The 26,143-nt window shown below is 49.5% G+C and overlaps 2 protein-coding genes across 4 annotated transcripts; one reads left to right on the top strand and one right to left on the bottom strand.

Annotated features, from left to right (window-relative positions):
* Nucleotides 1–717: 717 nt before the first annotated feature.
* Nucleotides 718–14,326, top strand: MKS1 (MKS transition zone complex subunit 1). Of its 3 annotated transcripts, XM_033183628.1 has the most exons (18): nt 718–915; nt 1,335–1,444; nt 3,021–3,091; nt 3,498–3,653; nt 4,904–5,001; nt 5,966–6,094; nt 6,486–6,590; nt 7,266–7,374; nt 7,926–7,982; nt 9,341–9,383; nt 9,639–9,704; nt 11,168–11,238; nt 11,576–11,645; nt 11,748–11,855; nt 12,531–12,664; nt 13,211–13,293; nt 13,379–13,476; nt 13,585–14,326. In XM_033183628.1, exons 1-18 carry the CDS (start codon nt 836–838, stop codon nt 13,674–13,676), a joined length of 1,680 nt encoding a protein of 559 aa, XP_033039519.1. In that variant the 5' UTR covers nt 718–835; the 3' UTR covers nt 13,677–14,326. The 3 variants fall into 3 exon arrangements, with proteins under 3 accessions (XP_033039519.1, XP_033039520.1, XP_033039522.1); XM_033183629.1 differs by lacking the exon at nt 5,966–6,094; XM_033183631.1 differs by lacking the exon at nt 13,211–13,293.
* Nucleotides 14,327–14,591: 265 nt separating this feature from the next.
* EPX (eosinophil peroxidase) lies at nt 14,592–26,143 on the bottom strand. The gene is made up of 13 exons (XM_033183627.1): nt 25,923–26,143; nt 25,715–25,808; nt 25,300–25,475; nt 25,015–25,132; nt 24,735–24,864; nt 23,666–23,872; nt 21,679–21,997; nt 19,732–19,892; nt 19,143–19,398; nt 18,543–18,713; nt 16,136–16,373; nt 15,346–15,558; nt 14,592–15,031 (listed from the first exon to the last, which is right to left on the bottom strand). The coding sequence occupies exons 1-12, from the start codon at nt 25,996–25,998 to the stop codon at nt 15,357–15,359; spliced, it is 2,148 nt and encodes a 715-aa protein (XP_033039518.1). The 5' UTR covers nt 25,999–26,143; the 3' UTR covers nt 14,592–15,031; nt 15,346–15,356.

Raw genomic sequence — 26,143 nt, 5'->3', positions numbered from 1 at the left:
AATTGCTTACTTTGTTGGAGGAGGACCAGATGTGAAAAAGGCTGATAAATGTTGACACTCCCAAGGCGCCAGGGCGCCAGACGTGAGGTTACAGCATGTCCTTCCTTTGCTAGTCCAACGAAGCATGACTTGTTAATGTCACTTTTTTGGCTTTTCAGGAAGCCCGTGCAGTATCTAAAGTGGCTTAATGATCCAAAACTAACACACACAAGGTAAGAACTAGTCCAGTAATAACATCTTTTCCTTCCTTACTGTTGACTTCCTTGTTTTTTCTTTCTTTCTTCAGTGAATATCAACACAAAGACTAAATCTTCTGACACCTTTTTTGTCTTCCAAGAACGTATTTTCTTGTTTGGCTAAGGGCCATCACCTTCCCTGTCTCCTTTGGGAATAATGGGTGCATTTCTTATACAGTCACATCCACCGATTTTCAGGCCAAAGTTTTCACGCGTTCAGTGGAAGGCAGTGTGGCATGGTGGAAAAGGTAGAGGGCGAAGATTCAGATCATCTAGTCTCCATCATCATTTCTGCATCTGGCTATATGAGGTGGGCTGATGGCTGTGCCAGTTTCCTCATTTGTACCGCGCACGAGGTCCCGCTTTGGGTGAGCTTTTCTCGCATACGTGGGAAGCGGTGATTGGCAGGACCCCGGAGCCCTCTTGGGCGTTAGGCTTGGGCTTCACTTGCACTGGGTGGCCTACTGCGACTGTGGCGCCGTGACGAGAACGACGGGTTGCGCGCGCAGCACCTCCGTCGCCTCCCGATCCAGAGTCTCGGTTGCCAGGAAAACAGAGCGGCGCGCTTTCCGGCGCAGTCGCGGCGCGTCGCAGCTGTCATGGCGGAGACCGTCTGGAGCACTGACACCGGGGAGGCAGTGTATCGCTCCCGGGACCCCGTGCGCAACTTGCGCCTCCGGTAGTCGCACCGCCCCAGCCCCGAGGCCCCATGCTTTAATGTCCTTAGATCATTCCAACCTGAACTCGGTGTTCCGAGGCCCCCACTTCTGCTTACAATCCCGACCACTTCTTCTCCGGGCTCCCCACTTCTTTATCCGTACCCCCATCCACTCACAGCCTCCAAGAACCCCTTACAGACACACCCAAGTCCATTCACGTCCTTGGTGCTCCCAGTTTCTCAGAGCCCTGTGTCCCCAGTACACCCTCTCACCCTCACTCTTCCACATAGGACCGCGCACCCACCCACCTCCTCTCCGTTGTCTGCACCCAGCACACCTTGGCAACCCCACCTCCTCTGTTTTGTTTCCCCAATCCTTGCTTTGTGTTCATCTCCCGGTTGCGTGTCTGGTAACAAATATTTTGGGCTTTTCTTGACAGGGTTCACCTGCAAAGAATTACATCAAGCAACTTTCTTCATTATCAGCCTGCTGCCGAGCTCTGGAAGGACCTCATAGACTTGGCCACTTTTAGACCTCAGCCAACTGCCAGTGGGTGTTATGGTGATGATGTGCCATCTACTACTAATTTTGATACTAATCAGAATTGTGGCCAAATGTAGTGAGATAACAAGTACTATATTTCTGATATGTTATAGATTTGCATGGCAATCTACATTCTATTTGTGGCATTTTTAAAAGAGAAAACGTGTCCGAAACTCTAAATACACATATAAACACTTTAAAAAACAATTTTTAAACTGGGGACTGCTTGAAAAATATACATATAATGTGCATATGAAGATAAACTGTATTCATGTGGTTTTCCTTATCTGGGAAACCGAAAGAATGAGAAGGAGAAGACAGAGTGGTTGTGTCAGGTCACTAGTCTGTCTGCCTTTATTGTTTCTCTTTGTGTTCAGAGCTGTTCCTGGGCAAGAGTGTGGGCTTGCGGGTTGTGAAACATGTGTCTCTGAAAAAGGCATACTCAGCCAGCCAAGAGTGTATTAGATTAGATTTGTTTTCTTTGTTTTTGTTTGTGTTTTGTTTTGAGACAGAATCTCATTCTGTTGCTCAGGCTGGAGTGCAGTGGTATGATCATAGCTCACTGTAAACCTTGGTCTCCCAGTCTCAAGCCATCCTCCTGCCTCAGCCTCCCAAGTAGTTGGGACTACAGGCTCACACCATCACACTCGGCTGATTTTTTAAAAGTTTTAGTAGAGAAAAAGTCTTGCTATGTTGTCCAGGCTGGTCTCAAACTCCTGGGCCCAAGTGATCCTTCCACCTTAGCCTCCCAGAGTGTTGAGATTACAGGCGTGAGTCACTGCGTCCAGCCAGATTTGGTTCTGTTAAAAAATCATTTATTTGCCTTCACTGTCCTCTCCTGACACTTGGCCTCCTAAATTTCAGTGTTTGTGATACTACATATATGGCTTTAGAAATAGTAAAAATAAAGATAAAAATGCCAGGGTTATTTTCTAGCAAGTGCAGACAGTTGGGACTGCGGAAGGGCTGGCTATTCAGCTTATATCTAAATTTCAGTTTCTTATATCCAGTTAGTTAGATATTTCCTGGAGGAGGCTGGGCGCGGTGGCCCACACCTGTAATCCCAGCACTCTGGGCGGCCAGGACAGGTGGATCACCTGAAGTCAGGAGTTCAAGATCAGCCTGGCTAACATGGCAAAACCCCATCTCTATTGAAAATACAAAAATTTGCCAGGTTGGTGGTGTGTGCCTGTAATCCCAGCTACTTGGGAAGCTGAGGCAGGAGAATCGTTAAACCCAGGAGACAGAGGTTGCAGTGAGCTGAGATTGTGCCACTGCACTCCAGCCTGGGTGACAGAATGAGACTCCATTCCCCCACCCCCAAAAAAATTCCTGGAGGGTATTTTCTTTTACTCAGAGTAGTGATTAAGACTTGTTAGGTTCTAATCTTGTCTTCAACTCATACCAGCTCTTATATACAGCCTCTCTAGCATTTCTCTAGGTTGAGTGCTTAATAAATTGCTGAATTCCAGCTGGTTTTTGTGGCAAATATAAGAATAGGAACTTTGGTTATAGTCAACCACAGAGCAAGAAGTGGTGCTGGTTCGGCTCAAGCATTTGACTCACTCTGTTGTCTTTGGAGGTGGACACCGCCCAGAGGAAGACGAAGAGGAGGAGATTGTGATTGGGTGGCAGGAGAAGCTCTTTAGCCAGGTGAGCCAGTGTCTTTTGTCTGCTCTGTCTGTTCCACCTGGTCTGCCTCCACATGACTGGTGATACATATTGCCAAAGTGATTTCCGGACAGGTTGTAACAGTTTATACTTTGCCCTGTTGTGTTTAAAGGGCAGTGTAACAGGGATTGCCACTACTCAGATGCACTTTTCATCTCTGGGCTATATGCCGTCTGTAGTCACAGACTTGGATTAGACTATCAGTCTGGTTCCTTTTAGGTCTAATGTTCTTGGTTCCCCTGCCATCCATTAATTTAGTGTTGGTTATGAAAACGTGTCAGATAGCATCAGCTCTGTAGAACTGATTTGATTAAATAGTAGTTATAGAAGCAAAAGTTTGGTGTATTATAATGATGTACACATCTCTGTTTCCTTATGGTAACCTCAGTTTGAAGTAGATCTGTACCAAAATGAAGCAGCCTGTCAGAGTCCTTTGGATTATCAGTACCGTCAGGAGATCCTGAAGCTGGAGAATTCAGGTGGCAAGAAGAACCGACGAATCTTTACCTACACTGACTCTGATAGATACACCAATTTGGAGGAGGTATTGTTCTTTCCAGGGTCTCATAGTTTCCCTCTTTGCTTCCTCTAGCTTTTTCGCCTCACTGGATTCTTGTGTTACGTCAGAAGCCTAGTAAGGGGAGATAGGTAGCCTGTCTAGGGACTGCTGTGAGCTGCTGCTGCTGGCAGCCAGCCTGGAATAGAATGGGCACAGTCTACAGGTGGTGAGGCTGCTGCTCCCTTCTCTGCCTGCTGGAGGGCCTGGAGGAGCTGCCAGTATCTCTGATTATATGCTTGCAGAGTGCATACTGGGAGAAGTAACCACTGGGCTTGACTTCCTCCATGCATCATGAAAAAAGACAGGTGGTGGCGTCTGGAACAATCAGATAAAATTCATCAGGGGATTCGGCCCAAACTCTGAGTATATGGGTTCGAAGAAGAGTTCAGTATAGCTGTGGAAAATGGCTTATGTCCTCAGTTTGCCAATGACAAAAATACCCTTGTGACCTTGTTTTGCATTTTCTTCAGTCACTGCATTTCAGTTGCTTCTGTCTTCTCAGTAAGATTTTAAACTCCTCGAGGGTTGAGCCTTTATTTTTTTATTTTTGTCTATGACTCTGTAGGTCTCTGCAAGGAACAGGTATTCAATAAATGTTTTTGAAAGATTGACATGCTTTCATTAGCAGAGCTGTGGATTGATAATTAGCTGGTCATGGTGGCATGTACCTGTAGTCCTGGCTACTTGGGAAGCTGAGGTGGGAGGATCACTTGAACCCAGGAGTTGAAGGTTGCAGTGAGCTATGATAGCACCACTGGACACTGCAGCTTGGGTGAGACACTGTCTCTTTAAAAAATAATATCCATTAAATTAACTTTGGGTTGTCTGTTTTGGAAAAACAAATGAAAATGCAGTTAGTGCGCAGTTACCATGTGAGGATTTCCCACAAAATACTTGTATCCCATTTGGCATTTTCTAACCACCTTATTAACTTCAACATCTACCAAGCAAACTAACCCAACGTTTTGTTGGTTTGTGCTCAGAGAATGCAGACTGATTTTAATATTAACATAAATAACTCATTTTTAAAATCCAAAGGCACACCATGATGTGGTAGAAATCTTCTTTGGGTTGTTTGGCCACTGCTTCCTCCGTTAGCATGTATAATTGTGAGGTGGCGGAACCTGCAGGGTTCAGGTCCTGGATGAGGTTTCAGAAGGAAGACTTCCCTTCGGGTATTTGGCCCCATGTGGCCCTGACCAGATGGCTTACACAGGGCTACTTGCTTTTCCCAGCACTGTCAGAGAATGACCACTGCAGCCAGCGAGGTGCCTTCATTCTTGGTTGAGCGAATGGCAAATGTCAGGCGGCGCCGGCAGGACAGGCGAGGGATGTGAGTGCGGGCATGGGATGGGGGGCAAGCTTTTATTTTTTATTTCCTAAAGTTGCGTAGTTTTGCATTTTTATCAGTGGTTATATATAGTATTCAAGTATTACTTTATGGTTAATTTAAAAAATAAATATGGCCGGGTGCAGTGGCTTATGCCTGTAATCCCAGCACTTTGGGAGGCCGAGGCGGGTGGATCACCTGAGGTCGGGAGTTCAAGACCAGCCTGACCAACATGGAGAAACCCCGTCTCTACTAAAAATACAAAATTAGCCAGGCATGGTGGCGCGTGCCTGTAATTCCAGCTACTCGGGAAGCTGAGGCAGGAGAATGAACCCAGGAGGCAGAGGTTGCGGTGAGCCGAGATCGCGCCACTGCACTCCAGCCTGGGCAAAAAGAGCAAAACTCTGTCTCAAAAAAAAAAATAATAATAAATATAAAAACATAAAATGTCTTCCTCACTCTTCATGTGGACATTTTTCCAAAGTGCCTCAGAGAGAGGGAAGGGATGTCATTTCTGTTTGTCAAATATTTTGACTCTTAAAAAACAAAATAGGCCGGGCGCGGTGGCTCAAGCCTGTGATCCCAGCACTTTGGGAGGCCGAGACGGGCGGATCACGAGGTCAGGAGATCGAGACCATCCTGGCTAACATGGTGAAACCCCGTCTCTACTAAAAATACAAAAAACTAGCCAGGCGAGGTGGCGGACGCCTGTAGTCCCAGCTACTCCGGAGGCTGAGGCAGGAGAATGGCGTGAACCCGGGAGGTGGAGCTTGCAGTGAGCTGAGATCCGGCCACTGCACTCCAACCCGGGCGACAGAGCAAGACTCCGTCTCAAAAACAAAACAAAACAAAACAAAACAAAGCAGTTTGTCCACCAGCTCAAACTTCCCATTCTGCCATGGCTCTCCACTGGGGTGTGCTCCATTGGGGTGTGCCAGGGAAGTGACCTTTTTGCGTTGTCTCCCAGGGAGGGTGGCATCCTCAAGTCACGCATTGTCACCTGGGAGCCCTCAGAAGAGTTCGTCAGGAACAACCATGTCATTAACACCCCTCTTCAGACAATGCACATCATGGCAGACCTGGGGCCCTATAAAAAGTGAGTGGCGCTTCTCACTGCCAGCTTAGAGCCTCATCCTTTTCTCCTCTCACCAGCTCTCCCCTTCCTGTTAGTATCATCCTGGGTTATAGGGGAGGGAGGGACGGACTTTTTCTTCCTTTTTTTCTTAGTTGCGAGTGAAACTTCTCGCTGCCAGCTCAGATCCTCATCCTCTTTTCCTCTCACCAGCTATCCCCTTCCTCTTATCATCCTGTATTAAAGAAGAGGGAGGACTTTTTCTTCCTTTTTTTCTTAGTTGTACTTGGAAGAAAGTTTTACCATGACAGCTCTCCCTATAGCCTCTGTTCTCTCCCCTGAAGTGGGCTCAGTATCTCTTCCTCTTTCCCTGGAGGACCATTGACCTCAACCTTGGTGTTTTCCTGATTTCTAGGCTTGGCTATAAGAAGTATGAACACGTCCTGTGTACTCTGAAGGTAGATAGCAATGGTGTGATCACAGTAAAGCCTGACTTCACGGGCCTCAAAGGACCCTACAGGTAAGGAGAGGAAGAAAGGGGTAGTGGAGACTGACATTCCTTCCCTTGGTTGCACTTCTTGTCCCTAGTCAACTAGACTGTCAGAAAGTCCTTCATCCGTTCTAACTTTTACATTCCCAGGCAATGGTTCGTATTCTGTTCCAAGTCATGGGCCTTAGGGAAACCGGGAACTCCTTTCTCAGAAAATGTGCACCTGCACTAATTTGAAAGGGATCACTTCAGTGGTACATTTAAGTGACAGTGATTCTCTGTGCTGCTGAATGTAGGACCTGACCAGAACAGAGTGGGGTGAACTCAGCCAGGCTTTTCCTGTGGGCTGACTGTTCCTCATCTCTGTATCTTGGAAATGACAGAAGTGTAAATTAGAAATTATCTGGACCAACCTGTCCATTTTTCAGGTGAAAGAACTGGGTGGCAGGAATGTTGTGCCTTACAGTTTGACTATAACTTCAAGCCAGAAATGGGCCCAGAACCTATACTGTCTGAGTCTAGTCTGGTGCCCTCTCTGCTTTATCCTTTTGTTTCTCTTTCCTGGTCATCAATACAGCCATTTTTATCATCATATACTTCAAGTGAGGTATATGGCCCCTGATCGCTTATCCCTGGGCTGGGAGCTATCCCCAGGCCCATCTCTCATTATTAGAGTCGCTCCTTTCTGTGGCTTTGACCTTACAGGATCGAGACGGAGGGAGAGAAGCAGGAGCTGTGGAAATATACGATCGACAATGTTTCTTCCCTCGCACAGCCAGAGGAGGAGGAGCGGGAACGGCGAGTGTTCAAGGATGTGAGTGCGAGTTCATTCCAAGTATCGAAGGGATGAGCCTCAGTGCCTGGAGCTGAGACCGTTTCTGGACTTGATGTCAGCAGTTGCTTGGGAAAAGCCTTGCCCTTCATAGCCCCTTCTCACTTAGGCAGCATTGCTGACATATCAGAAGTTTTTGATCATATTATAATAATAACAATAACCATTTATTTGAGCACTTACCATGTTCTGTGCTAGGTACTTTATATACCTTATTTCCTTTAGTCCTTACAACAACCCTTTGAGGTGAACACTTTTCTTATTACCACCTTATAAGTGGGGAAACCGAGATTGAGGAGCTAAGTAGTCTGCCCAAGTTTACCTAGCTTGTAAGCACGAGAGTCAGGATTCTGCCCTAGACCAGCTGACTCCAGGGCCTCTGCTTCACAGTAAAATGGCGGTGGGTCAGGTGCTTGTGCCTCCAGCTCTTGGTGATCCTTCCCACTATTGTTTTTCTTCTTCTTCCCATTCAGAACCGAACTTTGGTCTAGCCTGGGTTGCATCTTGAGTTTTGGTTTGGTTTGTTTCCTCAGCTTTATGGCCGGCACAAGGAGTATCTCAGCAGCCTCATAGGCACTGACTTTGAGATGGTGAGTAGCTTGGCTTCCTGCAGCACTGTGAGCTGTGTTTAGCCGGAGCATTCTGACTGTGGATGGGTTACAGCACTTCTCTTAAAGGCCTCCAAGATATACTCTACGGGGTGAAAAGGAAGGCAAAGAATAGCACATATAGTCCTTGTTATGTGTTTTGCAACATTGCATGTTGATAGAGAACTGTTAATGCCGAGAAAAAGGCCTGAAAGGCTACACATATGCTGTGGGTGGCTTTTGTGGGGAGGGTGGGATTAGATGTGGTAGATGGGTAGTGGGTGGTGAGAGGGATATATCAGGGAGTTTTGCTTTTTATTCCCTAAACTCAGGTAGTTTTGAATTTTTATCAGTGGTAATATATTTATGTATTATTTTATAATTAATTTAGAAAATAAATATAAGGATGAAAAATGTCTTCTTCACCTTTCATGTGGATATTTTTTCAAATATCCCCATAGAGAGGCAGGGGTGCGATTTCTGTTTGTCACATATTTTGGCTCTTAAAAAATATAGGCCCGATGCGGTGGCTCATGACTATAATCCCAGCACTTTGTGAGACCAAGGTGGGAGGATCACTTGAGGCCAGGAGTTTGAGACCAGCCTGGGCAACATAGTGAGACCACATCCCTACAAAAATTAAAAAAAAAAAAAATTAGCAAGGCATGTTGATACATGCCTGTAGTCCCAGCTATGCATGATGCTGAGGCAGCAGGATTGCTTGAGCCGAGAAGTTGAGTTTGCACTGAGCTATGATCACACCACTGCATTCCAGCCTGGACAACAGATCAAGACCCTGTCTGAAAAAAAAAAAGAAAGTGGTTTAGTTCAGCTATTCTGTTGTGCTGTTCTTTGTCTTTTCTCGTTCTAAATGTTCCATCTCTAGACCTGGAAACAAGGATAGAATTACTGGTCTCCCTCTCTTTCTCTGAAAAATTAACCTTCACTGTTTCCATATTGCATAAGCAACAGATATTCAGTATTTAAAAGTTAGATAAGACAGATGCACAAATAATTAAAACAGAAAACTCCCTGGTTTCTTGACCTCAGCTATGTAAAGGGAACCGGGTGTTCTGGCTTCCTATTGCACACCACAGGGCAGTTGCTGTTGCTTGGTTAATTTCCCATAGTGCATTGCCCTTACTGCCATTTAAATTATGTACTTTCCCCTTACATTATGTATCTTAGGAATGAAGGAAACAGATCTGTGGAGAAGTGTCACGGTGGGGAGAAAGTGCAGTAGCGACACCCAGGGTCTGACCCCCAGTGTCAGGTTGTCTGCAGATTTGTAGATGGGGCTGGAGGAGAAGTGCCAATTCCCTTCAGGCCTGCTGATCCTTTCCCACTTCTCTTCACCTTAGACTGTCCCAGGTGCCCTCCGGCTCTTTGTAAATGGAGAGGTAGGTAAGTGTCTTGCTAGCATAGATCTCTTGATGCTAAGGCACGTGCCTAGATGTAGCTGTGAATAGTCTCCTCCACCCTGGTAGAGGCCTTGTCTGCTGTACTTGGAAAACTCAATGGTGAGTCTTTCCTGGAAATGCAGAGGGTTCCTGGCCCTCAAAAGACTTGCTCTCAGGGTGTGTTGGACCCTCAGGACTGGGTTGGGTGCTGAGGGTGGTAGGATAAAAAGCTAAAATAGCTTCCTGTTTTCTCTCTTAGTTTCAGCCCAAGGCTATGAGTATGACAATCTCTACGTCCACTTCTTTGTGGAATTGCCAACTACTCGTAAGTAATATTCTTAAGTCTCTCCTTTTATACCCATTCAGACAGATCTAGAGGCATTTGGTCAGGCTTCCTTTCCCACTCCTCTGCTGAAACTCTTACTATTCTTGTCAAGGTTGTAGATCACATCCACTTTGCCAAACCCAGTGGAAACTTTCCTGCTTTCACCTCGCTTGACCTTCCTGAAGCATTTGCCAGAGCCCACTGTGCTGCGTGACACACTTCTCTGGCTTCTGGCTCCACATTTCTCTCTCTTATCTCACTGGTGGCCCCTCACCTTCCTTGGGTAATGCCTTCTCTTCTGCTGATCTTACACCGTGAGGGTACCCATGGCTAAGCCAAGGCCTTCTGTTCCTCGCTGTCTGCAGTCTTCCTGGGTGACGTCATCCATCCCATGGCTTAATACCATCCATATGTCTCACACTCCCAGGTTTCTGCCTCCAGCCTCAACCTTTCCCCTGGACGCCAGACTCGTATCCAGTTACTTCTTTGTCATTTCTGTCTAACATGATCAAAGAGAACTCTGGATTCCTCCTCTTCTTTCAAACCTCTCCTCCCTGGTCTTCCCCATCCTAACAGAATGGCAGTGTCATCTACTGAGTTGCTGATGCCAAAAACCTAGGGGACATCCTTGATCCCTCACTTTCCCTAGCTCCCTATAGCCAGCCAGTCTGTCAACAGTTCCTGTGCATTCTGTCTTCAAAAGCTGTTGTGAACCTGTCTGTTCTCTCCAGCACCCTACACCAAGCCACCACCGTCTCTTGTCTAGGCCAATGCATTCAACTTCTGACTTATCCCCCTACTTCCTGCCTTGCTCCCATTTACAGTTCATTTGCCACAGACACCAAAGCGAAGTTGAGTTTTAAAAAATGTAAACAAGTTATGTCCCTTTTGAGCTGAAAACCCCCAAGAGCTTCCCCTCCCACTTAGAGTAAAATGTAAACTCAGTACCCTGAGTGAGCCGGCCTCTGCCTATCTCTTCCTTACAACATTCCAGTCATTCTTCCCAGCCAGGTTCATTCCCCTCTTAGAACCTTTTAAGGGCCATTTCCTTGGTCTGAAAGCCTTTCTGCCATATCTTCGCATGGCTGGTTCTTTCTGAGTTTAGGTCTCAGCCTGTGTCGCTTCTGAAAGGCCTTCCTTACCACCCGGTCTAAATGAGCCTCCCAGTCACTCAGTCCCTTCCCGTTTTGTTTGAATAGAGCACTCATCACTGCCTAATAGTCTCTTGTTGGTTTGTGTTTTGTCTCCCTGCTTCCCCCAGAATGTCAGCTCCATGAGAGATGGGGATCTTTTCTATCTAGTTACCAAGATACCCCTAAGATATACTAGCACATAGCAGGCACTCAGGAAATGGTAAATGAATGATAGATTATGTGAATAAATGAATAAAGAAACTTTGTCCTTTTCTGAACGACTTGCTTTGCTCCCAGGTAAGCTTACTATATTTGTTCTTTGGCTTTCAGACTGGTCAAGCCCAGCATTCCAGCAGCTCTCAGGAGTAACACAGACATGCACCACCAAGTCCCTGGGAATGGTATGGAGAATGAGAGCGGGTATCTGGAAGGGAATGAGATCTGCTCCTGGGATGGCATTTGAGGTTTTGTTAGGCCAAGTGCTGTGCACCCTGGGGAGGATTCCGAGTTGGGTGACTTGTATGTGGGTTCTGCAGGGCTACCTGGCCCGGAGGTCCTCTCTGCCTTTTTGAGCATGGCAGCAGCTTGTATTTGGGTGTCCCTTTGCATCTCAGACTCCTATTTCCCACCTGGGTGATAATTTTTCTTTTTCCCTTGTGAAGATAACCTTGTCATTGGCCACAAGGAGAACAAATTCCAAGGGATGGCTTGCCCACCCTATGACACTCCTTTTTATAGGACAAGGTGGCTCACTTCTCCTACCCATTCACGTTTGAAGCCTTCTTCCTCCATGAGGATGAATCTTCTGGTGAGTAGCTCAGCAGTTGATCCTGGGCCTTGGTTCCCCTCAAGCAGTGCTGTCTTGGTGAAGGCCCGCCTGTGACCTGGCCGCTTCTCTCATTTCTCCCAGATGCACTCCCGGAGTGGCCTGTGCTCTACTGTGAGGTCCTCTCACTGGACTTCTGGCAGAGGTACCGTGTGGAAGGCTATGGGGCTGTGGTGCTGCCTGCCACTCCAGGTAACTGCTTGTCCCCGCCCTTCTGTGGCTCACATGCCCTAGGCCCTAAGAGCAAGACTAACGCTCGAATGCTTCTGGTGAGGGGTGGGGATAGCTGGGAATGAGAAGCATTTGGCTTGAAAGAGTTCCTGTTCCTCTGAGGACTTTCTGCCCCACTCCATTAGAGACAATAACGTGGCCTTGGCACTGACTTCCTGACAGTCTTTCCATGTGCTTCGTGCTCCTCTGATTGGACTCAGGGTGAGAAGCTGTATGGCAAAATTGGCTCATAGCATGTGTGTATTGAATGAACCAGCATTCAGTTTGGAATAAAAGCATCTGCCTTTTACTGTGTGCCAGGCATGGTGCCGTACTTCTCACTTAATTCTCCCAGCCACTCTGTGAGGTGCACGTGGTGTTATTTCCATTTTACTAGATGAGGAGAATGAACTTCAGAGAGGTTACGAAACCTGTCCTGGGTATGCAGGTAATAACTGGCAGAGCAGAAATTTGAATTTCTCCCTGATTGACTTCCAAACAGGTGCTATGGGTAACCATGATAACCTTCACCAGAGGCCAGGTCATCACCAGACCAGGTGTTTTAGCGAAGTCTAGGCCTGTGTCATTGCTGGGGAGTCAGTGAGGGGCCACATGCCCTTTCTGGACCTGGCCCCAGTCTCCTCTTCCCTTGCACAGGCTCACATACCCTAACAGTCTCCACATGGAGACCTGTGGAGCTTGGCATGGTGGCTGAGCTGAGGAGGTTTTTCATTGGCGGTTCTCTGGAACTGGAGGACCTCTCCTATGTGCGGATACCAGGATCCTTCAAGGTGACTTTTGTCTTTGGAGCGACTTCATGCTGGGAACTTATGGTCCTGTCCTTCTGTTCTGTAGGAGGTGGGATCTGGGTCAAGACGCCTTAGTTGTGCATTGCTTCAATATTAGCCCCTTCCTTCCTATGGCTTAAGCTGGAAGTCATGACCACATTTTGAACCAGGTTGCAATATCTACACTGCTATCATAGGAGGTCTCTGGAAAATAGTATAGTTAGAGATTTCCCTTGGTCCCCATCAGAATAACAGGCTCTTTCTTTCCCCTGTCACTGAAGGCCTCAGTAATCAGATGTGGGAAGGATTCACAGTAAGCATGTAAGACCGCTGCCTCTCAAATGAGGTTGGAATGTTCCCTGGTATAGTTGGGGGAGCCCAGTAGCCCAGTATTAGCCTTGAGGTAATAGAGTCTGGGTGATGGAATAAGGTTTCCCCAACAGAACTGCGCTTCCCAAGAATGGGAATAAGAATGGGGGCAAGGCCAGCATACTGCGGGGGTGTCTAGAGACTGCAGAAACCTGATGCTCTCCCAATGGCATGCCGCAGGGGGAACACTTGAGCCGCTTTGGACTCCGCACAGAGACCACAGGCACTGTCACCTTCCGCTTGCACTGTCTGCAGCAGTCCAGGTGAGGGACCTGGCCCTCTGTCTTGGGACACCTTATCCCTGAGGGGTGGAGAACAGCCGTAACCATGTGGCTGGCTTTCCTGCAGGGCCTTCATGGAATCGAGCTCCCTTCGGAAAAGGATGCGGAGTGTGTTGGACCGTCTGGAAGGTTTCAGCCAGCAGAGTTCCATTCACAATGTGCTGGGTATGTCCCCTCCCCAAGCCACCCTGGGTCAGCATGGGCCTGTTTCTCTCTGCAGTGCAGAGAGAAATACCATATGGCAGCCAAATACCATATCTCCTTTCCTTACAGAGGCCTTCCGTCGAGCCCGGCGCCGCATGCAGGAGGCCCGGGAAAGCCTCCCGCAGGACCTAGTGAGCCCCTCTGGAACCCTGGTCTCCTAGCTCACAGCAACCCTGGGCCACAGTGCAAGAGGACAAGATGGGGGATATTTGAGGCCAGTGCTCTCCTGCCTCTTCGTCTGTCTGATCAGAGACCACGTTGGTCTGCTGAGAACCAGAAGAGCTGGGAAATTCTCAGCTGGCCCCTCTGACTAGCCTTCTGCAGGGTCTTCTCCCTACCCTGAGGAAATAAAGCCAGAGACCCTGTGGCCCACCCCCGCCTTCATATTTGCAGTCACTGTAAATGGGCATCACAGCAAGGCAGGCTTTTTGGTCTGAAGCTGTTTGGGGTGACCCCATAGTGAGTGTGGCCTTGACTCACTTTTCTGGCTTGTCTCATAGTAGCAGGGGGATGCAGGGATCTGCTGTTCTCCAGCCTTTAAAAATGGAGCCTTCCTTCTTGCAAGACCAAAGAAGAAGGAAGGTGGACGGTGAGAGGGGTCTTAAATCCCCAGCCTGTGAGTCTCAGCCTCCTCTTTCCAGGGCAGCCTCATTCTACTGCTTAGGGCTTGCTGAGGTTGAGATATGTGTTATTTCTGAGTAGGTGAAGGTTGAAGGCAGTGCCGAGTCCTTTCTGCTAGCTGGATGGTATCTTTTACTGTGTTCTTTTTGTTTTCTGGGTTTTTTTGGTCCATAAACCCCTTTTATCTTGACTGATGTTCTGTTGGCTGTTTGTCTGCTCAGGTTGCTGGTATGGCTGGGGTGTTCTTCTTAATGTCAGGCCCCTACCATGTCTGCCCTTCCCCTTTTCTGCCTTTCCCTACTCCACAGTGTTTCTTTGGGCTCTCCTAATTCAGCCCCCAGGAGAGGCTGAGATGGTTGTGCCAGCGTGCGTGTTAGCAGCACTTCTCTTAAACACCTGGAGCCAAGCATGGAACGGAGGTCACGTCCTCCCTAGCCCAACACAGAAACAGCAGCCCCTGCCCTTAGCAGTGCTTTATTGGTAGAAGCAGAGCATGCTGCCCAGCCTCAGGCTCAGAGGAGGACTGTGGGGTGTCTGGAGGCGAGGACTGAGTGGTCTCTCAGTCACAGTGAGGGAGGGGAGGGAGGGCTGGGAAACAGTAGAAAGTGCTATAAACCCTCCAGCTGACTTTTCTTGCCTGGGGTGCAAGACCACATAGCTTGGCTCCCAAGCCTTTGCACGTGGCACTGATTCATAACCTAATACCTAAGAGACTCCCATGGCGGGAAGGTCCATTGCTGCTAGGAGTCCCCAGCTCACTCCCGGCTGGGGAACCCAGCTCTGAGCTGTAGCCAGCAGAAGCGTCAGCAGGCTGCAGTTGCTCCAGGGGGACAAGGCAGCTTCATGGTCCTCCCCTTCTCCTTGTCTCCAAAAGTTGGAGGCTTGGGATAGACTCCTGTGGAAGTAACAGAACGGATAAGTGAGGAATTTACTGGACATTTAGAAATGGAGCTGTTTTCGGGTATTAGTGTGTGTGACCAAACTGAGGATAGTTGGATGCTCCTAATTTCCTCGCCAAAGTCCTAGGGCCTGGGATTGACTATCAGCCCAGAAGCTAGTACACTGGGAAGCCACTTGGAAAGAGTACTGTATCCCTCATGACAAGTTCTGTTTTCTCTGCTTAGACACCTAAGAGGACTCAGCCATCCATCCAGGGAAGGATATGAGGGCTTAACCCAGCCCAGGGTGCTGGAGGTGGCCTCCCCTTACCTGCAGAAGCCTCATTTCCCCCGCCAGGCTGACAGGTTCAACCTGGGGATACAGCTGCAGCTCACAAAGCCCCGGGGATAGATGTTGGCTCTGAAGATGTCCCTTGAAACCATGGTGATACCGGTATTGTCACATATAATTCGAGACAAGGAAATTCTGCTCAGGGCCTGGCGCTGTCTTTTGGTGAAAACACCTCGTTTCTGCCACCAGAACCTACCAGGCAGTCAAGAGATGTGGGTGAAGGTTGGGGAGGAATTACCTTGTAATGAGCACCTGTTGTGTGCCAGGCACTTTACATGCATTATTCCATTCAGTTCTCACAAAAATTCCTGCAAGATTGGAATCTTAGAAATGAAACAAATTCAGTGGCCAGATAAATTGCCCAGTATTCAGTGCACAGTAATTTAAGTGGCCAGGGCTGGATTTGAACTCAGGCAATACCAACTCCAAATAAGGAGTCAGGTCTTAAATCACAAACTCACTGGAGGGAAACCAGATTTAGCCCTTTCTGCTCATGTTTTCTGGGATCTACCAACCCAGAACAGCGAGGCTGCCAGGCTACCTCCTGGGTTTAAGATGACTCTGGCTCAGGCAATATGGGCCTTGCCTGGGTCAGTGTCTCTCTTCCTTTAACCCAGCTTTCCAGAGAGGAGCCTCCTGATTTCAGATCCTGTGAACTTGGAAGAAATGATACTAAAAAGAGCAGTGATCTTCAGTGTTTAGTCTTGAAATGCTAGTGTTTTTCTGCTCTGCCTCTTGTGCTAATGTCTTTTATGATAGGGTCACTGACCTGTCTCCGTCTCGGGCTCTCCTGAACTGGTTCTCGAACAGACAAGCCAGAAGGGGCCCCACTCGAGCCCCCGGCAAAAGAGGCTCAGCGATGGCCCCAATCCAGATGTCAATGTTGTCAGGTGTTCCATACAGATTCAGGAACTTCCTTGCCAAGTCCTGGTTTTTCAGCACCCGGCTAAGCTGCGCCAAATTCCGGGGCTGGGAGAGCCCACAGAAGCGCCTCCAAGCATTGTACCCTGCAGGGGAACAGGGAGAAGCAGTTTGAGTCTTGCTGACCTCCCATTAGCTTCTGCTTCTCTCCACCAGTCCTCTGGGAGGAAGCTGTGGCCAGTCAATATTGGGCAGACCCAGAAGATCCTGCTGGCAGAAGAGGCCCTAAACCTTCCAAAGACCAGGTTTCTGTCCTCTGATTAAAAATGTGAGTGGACAACCGTGCTCAGTGTGCATCAGACTAAGGAGTGTGTCCTAACCTAAAAAGCTGTTTTAACCCAAAACACATAATCACAAATCCAACACTTAATGATATTATTACTGGGCTCGAGTGCATTCATTAGACACAAGTAAGACGGTACCCACAACATAAAAGACTCTCCATCAGGTTTGTAGAATGAATGAATGAGTGAAAGAATAAATGAATGAACAAACCAACAAATGGAGAGCGTGGATAAAATTCATCTACTCAGAAAAGGACGACACACTATGATTCCTTTGATATGAGAGGTCCTGCATAGGCCAATATAGAGACACAAAGTTAAATTAAGAGGTGATTGGGGCTGGGGTCAGGATGGGGATTGACTGTTCTTACAAGGTTTCTTTGGGGAGTGGTGGAAATGATGTGATATTAGATCATGGTGGATGGCTGCATAACTCTAAATACACTAAAATCATTGAATTGTCCATTTCATATGGGTGAATTTTATGGTATATCTCAATAAAGCAGTTTTTAAAAAGTTTTCAGAAACTTCCAAAGACCAGCCGTACCAATTTGTCAGCCATCAGGATCCCACACAGGGCCAAGCCACATCATAAGATGTGACAATCAAGGTAGGAGATAGCTTGGCCATGTCCCAAAGGGATACCAGCCCAACATCATCCATTGAACCACAACTCACACACACCATCCCCCAGCAGAACACATGAAAACCACACAGGGTTTTACCATACTGAGCACTGGGGTGAATATCTCAGGACCCTCACAGCACCTTTGTGAGGTGCTTTTATGGCATGCTAACTATATCTGCTATGTTTACTAAAGTTGAGCAACCATGGTCTTCAGGGTCACTTTACTGTTCAGTGGAGCTCAAACCAGGTTGTCCAGTTCCCAGTTTGATGTTGGACTTGGGAAGGGATTAGAGGAGATTGTAAGCTAGTGTCAAGATAATATTTCCCCGCACAGCTATTGCGGGGAGCAGAAACTCGCAGTGTGGAAACTTGGGTGGCTAGCGATCTCAGCTCTCCAGCAGGGAGCGCCCACAGCTCCTTAGCTGCCAAGAGCACCCAAGTTTAAGGAAGGAAAGAAGCTCAGGTTTCTCGAGTGCCTGCTGTGCTCTACCAGGCGCTGTGTGAAGTGGGGTGGGCAGTAGGAGGTGCCACCACTGCTTCACACATGGGCAGATGGGCCTTCAGGTTCTTTCTAGACAGGGAGGTAGGAGGTGGGAAGGAGAGAGGAGCAAGGCAGTGGCCAAAGCCTTCCCCTACTGGGGTTGAACAGGGGGAAGAAAGGAGAAATTGTAAATTTAAATTCAGATTTTACTACTTCTTATTTATGTGACCTTGGGCAAGTTACTAGCTGTCTCTGAACATAGTTCCTCATCTATAAAATGACTGTAATCATTGCTTCTCAAGGTGATTGGGAAGACAAATTAATGTACGTGAAAGTGACTAACAAAGTGCCTACATATTCTTCTTTCCTGGGATAAAGTCATTTGTGCCCTCACCAAACAGCCACTGCAGCCTTAGTTTTATTCCACCTATTCCCTGCCTCTAAGACTCTTTGCCTTTCTCCACTTAGAGCAAGGAACGTTTCTGTAGCTCTGAAATTTTAGCCTTCCTCCTTGGAACTTGCCAGAGTGTTGGGAATGGAGCAGTTCTTCCCTGCCTTTTAAGCCTATTGCTTTTTTTTCTACTTGGAAATTTCAAGCCTCCCTTTTTCAGCTCCTGGGCCTAAGTCCTGGTCCTGTGGTGAACCTAAAGCTGGAGCCCCTACAGTGGATGGGGAACCATGGCAGGACAACAAGCGGAGTTCCAGGGGTGCTTTGGGAAATCGACCTTGGCCTTGCATGGCTTTGCACCCCTGTACATCCTGTAGATAGTCCCAGTCAGAAAGGAGGTACTAGGGTCTTCCCAGACCCCTGGAGCAGCTTGGCCTGAGCAAAGCTGGGAGAAGAGGCGGACAGCGCCCTCACCTGGAAGGCCATGGTCCCGGCTTCGTTGCATGTTGAGAGCTGCCAGGTCCAGCCCGATCCTCCTCACTTGCTGAAACAGCCGGTCCCGGAGCTCATCCACTAACATGGCATCCTGACGGTTCAGCTTGGCAGGGGTGGCCATGAGTCCCCGGAGGATGGGGTCGATGCCACCTGGTGGCAGGGAATGTGAGCAGTACAGATTGGACCAGCCTCTGGGAAGCTACTTGGGTTATCACATGATGCCAAACTAGCCCGGAGCTGGACAAGCCAGTTGGGTATGTTCAGTAATGTTTGTCAGGAAACAGTTCTGGAGAGACATGAAGCAGCTGGAGCTGGGAGACACTTCTTAAGGAGTGGAAGGTGAGCTCCCCATCAATCTGACATTAGTCTCCACCCCTTTAAAAAATCCTCTCATTCCACAGAGGATGGGAGGCCCGTGACTGAGGGTCTTGCTGGCACCTGCCTTGTTTCCACTGTCCTGGGGAGATTTTAGCAGTGGCTTCTGCAGCAGCCTGGCTTCCTGGCAGTAAGCTTGTCCCACCTAGGGGAGGGCATGCTCCCCACCCTTACCCCCATTTGCCCCCTGGAAAACCTGGTCACCTTCATACACGATCCGCCAACTGGCAAAGAAGGCAGAGCTAAGTGGGACGTGTGAGTTGGGTGCAGAGGCCCGGTACTGTCTGTCCAAGCGGAACATGAAGGGCTGGAGCATGGTGTGGCCAAAGCGGAAGGCCAGGGTGAAGACATTGGCCACTCGTGGGTCCACATTGGAGCAGTACCCCCTGTAGGGTCCCAGGGTTCTCCTGGCCCGGGCCTTGCCCAGAACCAGGGGCAGAAAGTCTCGGTAGGTGATGATCTGGAAGAGAAGACAGGAGGAACATTCCCTAGAGGCCACTCACCCACACCCTTGCCTTTTCAAAGGGTGGCTCAGACATATTCTTTATTGTCATCATGTCAAATGTGACAATATTAATTTCCTATTAGTGGAGATACAAAGCCCAGAGAAGGTGAGTGACACAGACAGGGTCACACGGAGTTAGAGGCAGAATCGGGGGAAGAGGACAGATCCAGGCACACTGCCAGTCACACAGACCCAGCTGGTTTTAGGCACATCCCCAAGGATGTGTTAAGGACTGCTTCTCATGCCAAGCTTGTCATCTGGGGGATGCTGGGATGCAGAGCTCCTTACCTGGACCATGGCCCCCACGATCTTCCGAGCCTCATTGTACAGCTTGTCTCCAGTCCACCGGGGATTCAGGCGTCTCAGCTCAGTGGCCAGCCGGTTGTGCTCTCGCATAAAGAGAGTGTGCATGGCTGCCAGTTTGGGGGTTTCCGTTGATCGGGTGTCACCTTGAAAACCCCAAGCTCAGATTTACTGCAGCCTTTCCCAGAGCAATGTCTTTCTACTAGGGCAGACCCAGGGCTGGGGACTGGAGAGATGGGGTGGGCCACACTCCTGGCCCTCACTGGACCTCCATCTCTTCAGCTGTGCTGAGGCTCCTCATCGCCACTCTCCTCCCTAACACAACAGGTCAGGAGCGGGAGGACCAGGGGTTCCTAGGAGGCTTGGGTTAGGTGGGAAAGTACAGGGCAGCTGCTGGTCTCAGGCAAGGGCTTCTTTGCCTAAGGATTCTACTCTATAAGACAACCAGAGCCATAGCCCGGACCAGCTCTGGGCAAGGGCACCTTGACTTTGGGACTGCGAGCCCACTTGTCCATGAGCTGCATCTGCCTACATGTTCTCTGCCAAGGGCTGGTGTACCTTTTTCCATCTTTGGGCTTCGTATAACACTGCTCTCCCCCGTGAGCCAGAGGGAAAGAGGAAGAGAGGGAGGGTTGGGCAGAGACTGTTCTTAGGAACAGACCTTCTACTACAGTCAGGGAAGGAAAGTTAATTCCATCATTTGCTTGCTTTTAACTAAACCCTTTTGCACAAGGTCTTAGTTCAGTAGACCTCTCCTGAAGGCACACGCTGTTCTTCCCAGGACACACAAATATACAATCCTTCAAAAGAGGGGCTGGGGCCGACTCCCTGTGAGGAAAACAGTGGAATAGAGTGGACTGGACAGAGACCTGGAAACAATACCGACTGTGTTCTCAAGTGGACTCTGCCATTTGAAACTGTGTGCTCTTGGGCGCATGATTCACCTTCCCTGAGTCTCAGTTTCTTATCGTAAAATAAGACCAATAATATTTCCCTCCTTTCAGGGCTGTTGCAAGGTTTAGAGATGACACATTTAAATATCTTAATAAGGTTGGGTGCGGTGGCTCATGCCTGTAATCCCAACACTTTGGGAGGCCAAGGCAGGTGAATCACCTGAGGTCAGGAGTTCGAGACCAGCCTGGCCAACATGGTGAAACTCTATCTCCACTAAAAATACAAAAATTAGCCAGATGTGGTGGCAGGCACCTGTAATCCCAGCTACTCGGGAGGCTGAGGCAGGGGAATCACTTGAACCCAGGAGGTGGAGGTGGCAGTGAGCTGAGGTCGCACCACTGCACTCCAGCCTGGGCAACAGAGTGAGACTCAGTCTTAAAAAATAATAATAATAAAATAAATAAATATCTCAGTGAGAAATGACTACCATTATTTTTGTAACCATGTACACGGGGCAAAAGACCCTGAGGAGAGTTCAAATTATGCTTCCAGAAGAAGGTATTAACTGTCTAGCAACAGGTGGGGACAAGGAGGAACTAAGGAAATTTATCCCAGAGAAGAGGAAAAACATGGAGATGGAAGTAACAGCTACTTTGAGGTATTCCTGTGTGAAAGAGAGACAGTGTCTTTTCTGAGGTTCCAGAAGCATGATTAAGGGGAATAGGTGAATATTTGATCAAAATAAGGAGACCTTTCTAACAGTCGGAGCTGCCTGTGGCTGAGCTGGGGTACCATATAGGTGGCGAGAGGCTTCTCACCAGAGAGGGTTAAGCAGTTCTCTCTGGGCACACATAGGGAGCTTGGAAAGGGACTCCAGCATCCTGATTCTGTGATGACTGTGCACAGATCTATGCCTATTGTGTGCCTAATACTGAGGTCCCAAACCATGTACCTTCACCACATCCCACCATGACTTCCCAATCGGGACCCCAGGGATGGCTGTTTCCTGGGAAGACACCACCTTCCTCCCAGTCTGACCTGCCAGGAAGCAGGGGATGCGCGCCGAGCGGTTGGTGAGGAGACAGGGGTCGTCACGCAGGTTGTCGAAGGGCAGCAGGGCCCGGCCGTTGTCTTGGAAGCGCTGGTTGACGGCCAGCAGCCCCAGGTAGTTGGTCCGGTTGCGGAGCCGCAGCGAGAGGGAGACCTCGCTGCCATACACCATGCTGGCGTCCACGAAGGAGGTGAGCGCGTTGATCTGGTTGCGGACTCTGTTTTTGTTTTGGGGGCATGAGGGTGCCGAGCGGAAGAAGGGGATGCAGTCACGCTGGTTCTTGATGCGGGGGTCATTGGGTGGTATCTGAGATGGAAGAGGAGCCAGTGACATGGGGCGCCCTCAATAGCAGACTCACTCCTCTCCCTCATGTCCCACCTCTCTCAAAACCTTGTTTAAAACTCCCTTCCTCCAGGAAGCCCTCCTTGACTCACCCAAGCTCATGCTGCTCACCCCTTCAGTCTGAGTGTCCTTAGCATTTTGTTTCGTGGAGTCTCAAAAGGTTAGGAATGAATGAGGCTTTGGAAACAATCTCGATCCTCATTTTACAGCGAGGAAAACAGCCTCAGAGAAGGGAAGTGACAACTAGTTAGCAGGAAAGGTGGGATTAGGACTTAGTTGTCTTGACTCTTAGGCCTGAGCTTCTTTAATTCGACAGACCTTTTCTAAGCCCCTTTCTTGCTTGGTGCTTTGGAGGCTATGAAGGTCAAAAAACACAGGAAAGGTTGCAGGAAGCTGGCAGTTCAGTGGAAAAAGACACACAGATAGAGTTAAACTAGGTTGAAGTGGCATCTGCTGTGCTTGATAGAAAAGCCATATGTGGGCTGGGCGTGGTGGCTCACGCCTGTAATCCTAGCACTTTGGGAGGCCGAGGCAGGTGGATTACATGAGGCCAGAAGTTTGAGATCAGCCTTGTCAACGTGTGAAACCCCATCTCTACTAAAAATACAAAAATTAGCCAGACATGGTGGCGCGTGCCTGTAATCCCAGCTACTCAGTAGGCTGAGGCATGAGAATTGCTTGAACCCAGGAGGCAGAGGTTGCAGTGAGCTGAGATTGCACCTCTGAACTCCAGTCTGGACAACAGAGCGAGACTCTGTCTCAGAATAATAGTAATAGAAAGAAGAAAGAGAAAGAAGAAAAGAAAAAGAAAGAAAACAAGAAAGCAAGGAAGGAAGGAAGGAAGGAAGGAAACAAGGAAGGAAAGAAGGAAGAAAGGACGAAAGCAAGAAAGAAGAGAAAGAAGAGGAAGAGGAGAGGGGAGGGGAGGCCATATGTTAAAAGTGTAAAAGGAAGATCTGAGAAGGCTCTCCAGAGGAGGTGCCCCTGAGCCAGGGATTGAGGAATAGATAAGATTGCTAAGGAAGAGGCCATCCAGAGGCCCTCACATGTCATCCCTCATGAATGTGGCCCCACCTATTAAGGGCGACTGTGTGTGTACATGTGTGTATGTGAGAGTGTGTGTGCACGTGTGTCAACCCTATGTCCCTAGCTGAGACTCTGCTCCCTGGATTCTATCTTTTCTTCCCTAGTACCCCACACTGTCCTTGCCTTCTAGCCTGAAGATTAGGACCCTACTCACAGCCCAAGCCCAAGAAGTTGGCAAGAGCTGCAGGGCCCTTAGACCACTCTGGGAAGGAGAGAAGGGCAAGAGCTAAGAGGCCCTTAGGTGGCCAAAAGCAGGGGCCCAGAGGCTTCCCCTGTTGGATTCAGACCCATGGGTCAAGACCTGTCTCGAGGGCTTCCCACCCCATGAAGCCTGACCTGAGCCTCCTGGCAGATTGCCCTACCCCCACCTCTCAAACACACAGGGTGCGGGCTCTCTGCTCAGCTGTGTTTCTTGTGTCTCTGTCTCATACCCCAGCTCCACAGGCAGCTGCTTAACGATGGTGCTCCAGTCTTCCAGATCCCCACCCCCAGCACCTTGCCTTTGGGGGAGGCCACACAGGGGCGTGGGGGATTGGCTGAGGGTACCTTGATGGGAAAGCAGGGGGGCAGCTGGGCACAGGTCTTCTCACAGTCAACGCCCTCAGTGAAGGCCACTCTGGCTGGGGACTCCGGGGAGAAGTCCAGGTCGTGGTCAATGAACTGGCCCCACTGCATGAACATGAGGGCCCGGCCACGGTCGGAGGTCAGTCTCTCGCTGGGGAAGCGCACAATCTGGTTGGAGACAGCCCGGACCTGGGGGGGAAATAACATCAGCACGGGACATGGGCTCCCTGACCCCACAAGGTATTACAGCCAACCCAGGACTCAGAGAGCAGCAGCTGCCCTGCTGGAATTGACAGCCTCTCCTCTCTGCCCTCCATGCCCTCTTTGTCCCTGGAGATGTAGCCACCTCCTGCTCTGATTCCTAGAAGGATGGTTTCTGGCTGGGCTCCTGAGGATTCTGGTGGTAAAGAGAAGGAGAGGGGCCAGGTTGACTGGCTCAGACCTCACCAGCTCTTCCAGAGGGGAAGGCAGATCAAATAGATAGATCAATTTATAGACTGATAGCTACCCAGACGATAGCACTGATTCACAGGTGCACGGGCTGGTTACCAGGTGATGGATAATGCATGTAGGGAGTACTGGGTCAGTGGATGGGAGGATGGATAGAAGAAAATTAATTAATAGATGTTGATAGATGGTAGACCACTATATTGATATATCAATAAAAAACTGATGACTTGATAAATGTGAAACAGATCAATAGATAAAGTCAGATTAAGGTATAGAGCTGTTTCTGTTTAGCAAGACTGGACACTAATTTTCTCAGAAAAAACTCTACAACACCGTAATGGTTACCATGAATAGAGCACGTCCTTTATAGCTGTTTATACCAAGGACTTCCATATTCACACAATATTCTACGAGGTAGGTTTTAGGGCCATTTTACAGATGAGGAAACTAAGCCTCAGAAAGCTGTATTATTTGCCACAAGTCACTGCGCTGGTCAGTGGAAGGGCCTGGGTTCAAGCCGTGCCTGGCTGACTCTAGGCTGTGTTTTACTCCCCACATTGAAGAGATCAAGCAACCTCCCACGCCCTCAGCCCCAACTCACAAGAGGGAGGAGGAAGCCATTGCGCCTCCTGCCGGGGGTCCAGCCAAAGGGGAGCGACAGCCCATCCTCATACTCGGCCGGCAGCCAGCGAGCCAGAGCCTGGTTGGAGGCCCCTAGCCAGGGTCTCCTCCTGCAGCCATGGGTGGGGTAGGTCAGCAGGGGGCAGAGCCTGGAGATGGCTCAGCATGGAGGGAGAGGGTGGGTGCAGGGAAGGAGGGGTCCCCAAGCAGGGGCAGCCCCCCGCACATACTTGTTGCATCGTCCCCCCACCTGCACATACTTGTTGTTGCATCGTCCAGTGATGGTGCGGTACTTGTTGCTGCAGCGCTCGGCCTGGTCCTGGAGAGCACAGCCACTGGCCTGGGACAGCAGCCGCAGCTGTGATTCTGTTAGCACATCTGTGGGAAGGCAGGTGGGCAGGCCTGAGTTGGCCTGCTCTGTACCTCCCATACCTTTACCCTCTCTCCTCCCCACACCCCAAGCCTGTGCACCCTGCCTCCCTCTCCTGGCTTCCTTCTACTCCAGGCCAGGGCAGGCCCAGGGGGCTCAGTGAGGATCAGAGTACCAGTGACATTGAAGGGTCCAGACCGCTGGGGTTGTAATTTCTCTTCAAGCAGCCCCAAGGCCACATGCATATAATCTGCGGCCCGAACAACTGTCCTGGTGGCTGCTACCGGTTGCTTGAAGTAGGACAGGAGGTCCATGGGGCTGGCTGAGCCGCTGCGAAGCCGCTGCTTGATGCTGCCCAGGGGAGGAGAAGTGAGGGCTGGAGACAGAGTGCAGACCCACCTAGCAGAGGCCCAGTCCTGGGGGACAGTCAGGACAGGGCAAGCGGACAGAAAGATGGATGGAAGGGAGGCTCTACCAACAGGAGAGGTTCATGGGGTCCAGAGGTGGGTGATGAGTGAGATGACCTTGGCTGGGGCCCATGCCCCTCACTGATCCTCCCAGGCCCATGCAGCCCCCAGACCCAAGTCCACCTCTTCTGAGTCCAATTGTAAGCAGCATCCACCAGCAGCTTGGCCTCTGCTATGCAGTCCCGCAGGACCAAGGTCTCCACTGCCCCAGGAGAGTCTGTTCAAAGAGATGGGGACTCAGGGTTCAGCGAGCCACAAGACCTCCATCAAATCCCAAGTGCTTCCCCTTCCATTTCCCTTCCCTCCTCCTTGGCTGTCTAGGGGCTATTACCTGTGTCAGTGCCCTCACAGGGCTGGGCAAGGATGAGTGTGGCCAGGACCCCTGCCAGGGCGGGGAGCAGATGCATGTCTGCAGTGAGGCTTCACCAGCCGGGATGTGAGTGACATTCACAACCTGCGAGGGAGGGTCCTCTGCTCCCCTCTCCCTGTGAGGACCCCCAGCTGACCTCTCACCTCCTCCTGCTCTTCTCTGGACGTAGCTTGGAAGGGACT

The sequence above is a fragment of the Trachypithecus francoisi genome, unplaced genomic scaffold (assembly GCF_009764315.1).
Source record: "Trachypithecus francoisi isolate TF-2019V2 unplaced genomic scaffold, Tfra_2.0 Lachesis_group20, whole genome shotgun sequence".
In the NCBI taxonomy this organism is placed as follows: domain Eukaryota; kingdom Metazoa; phylum Chordata; class Mammalia; order Primates; family Cercopithecidae; genus Trachypithecus; species Trachypithecus francoisi.
This window is presented reverse-complemented; position numbering and strand designations above follow the sequence as displayed.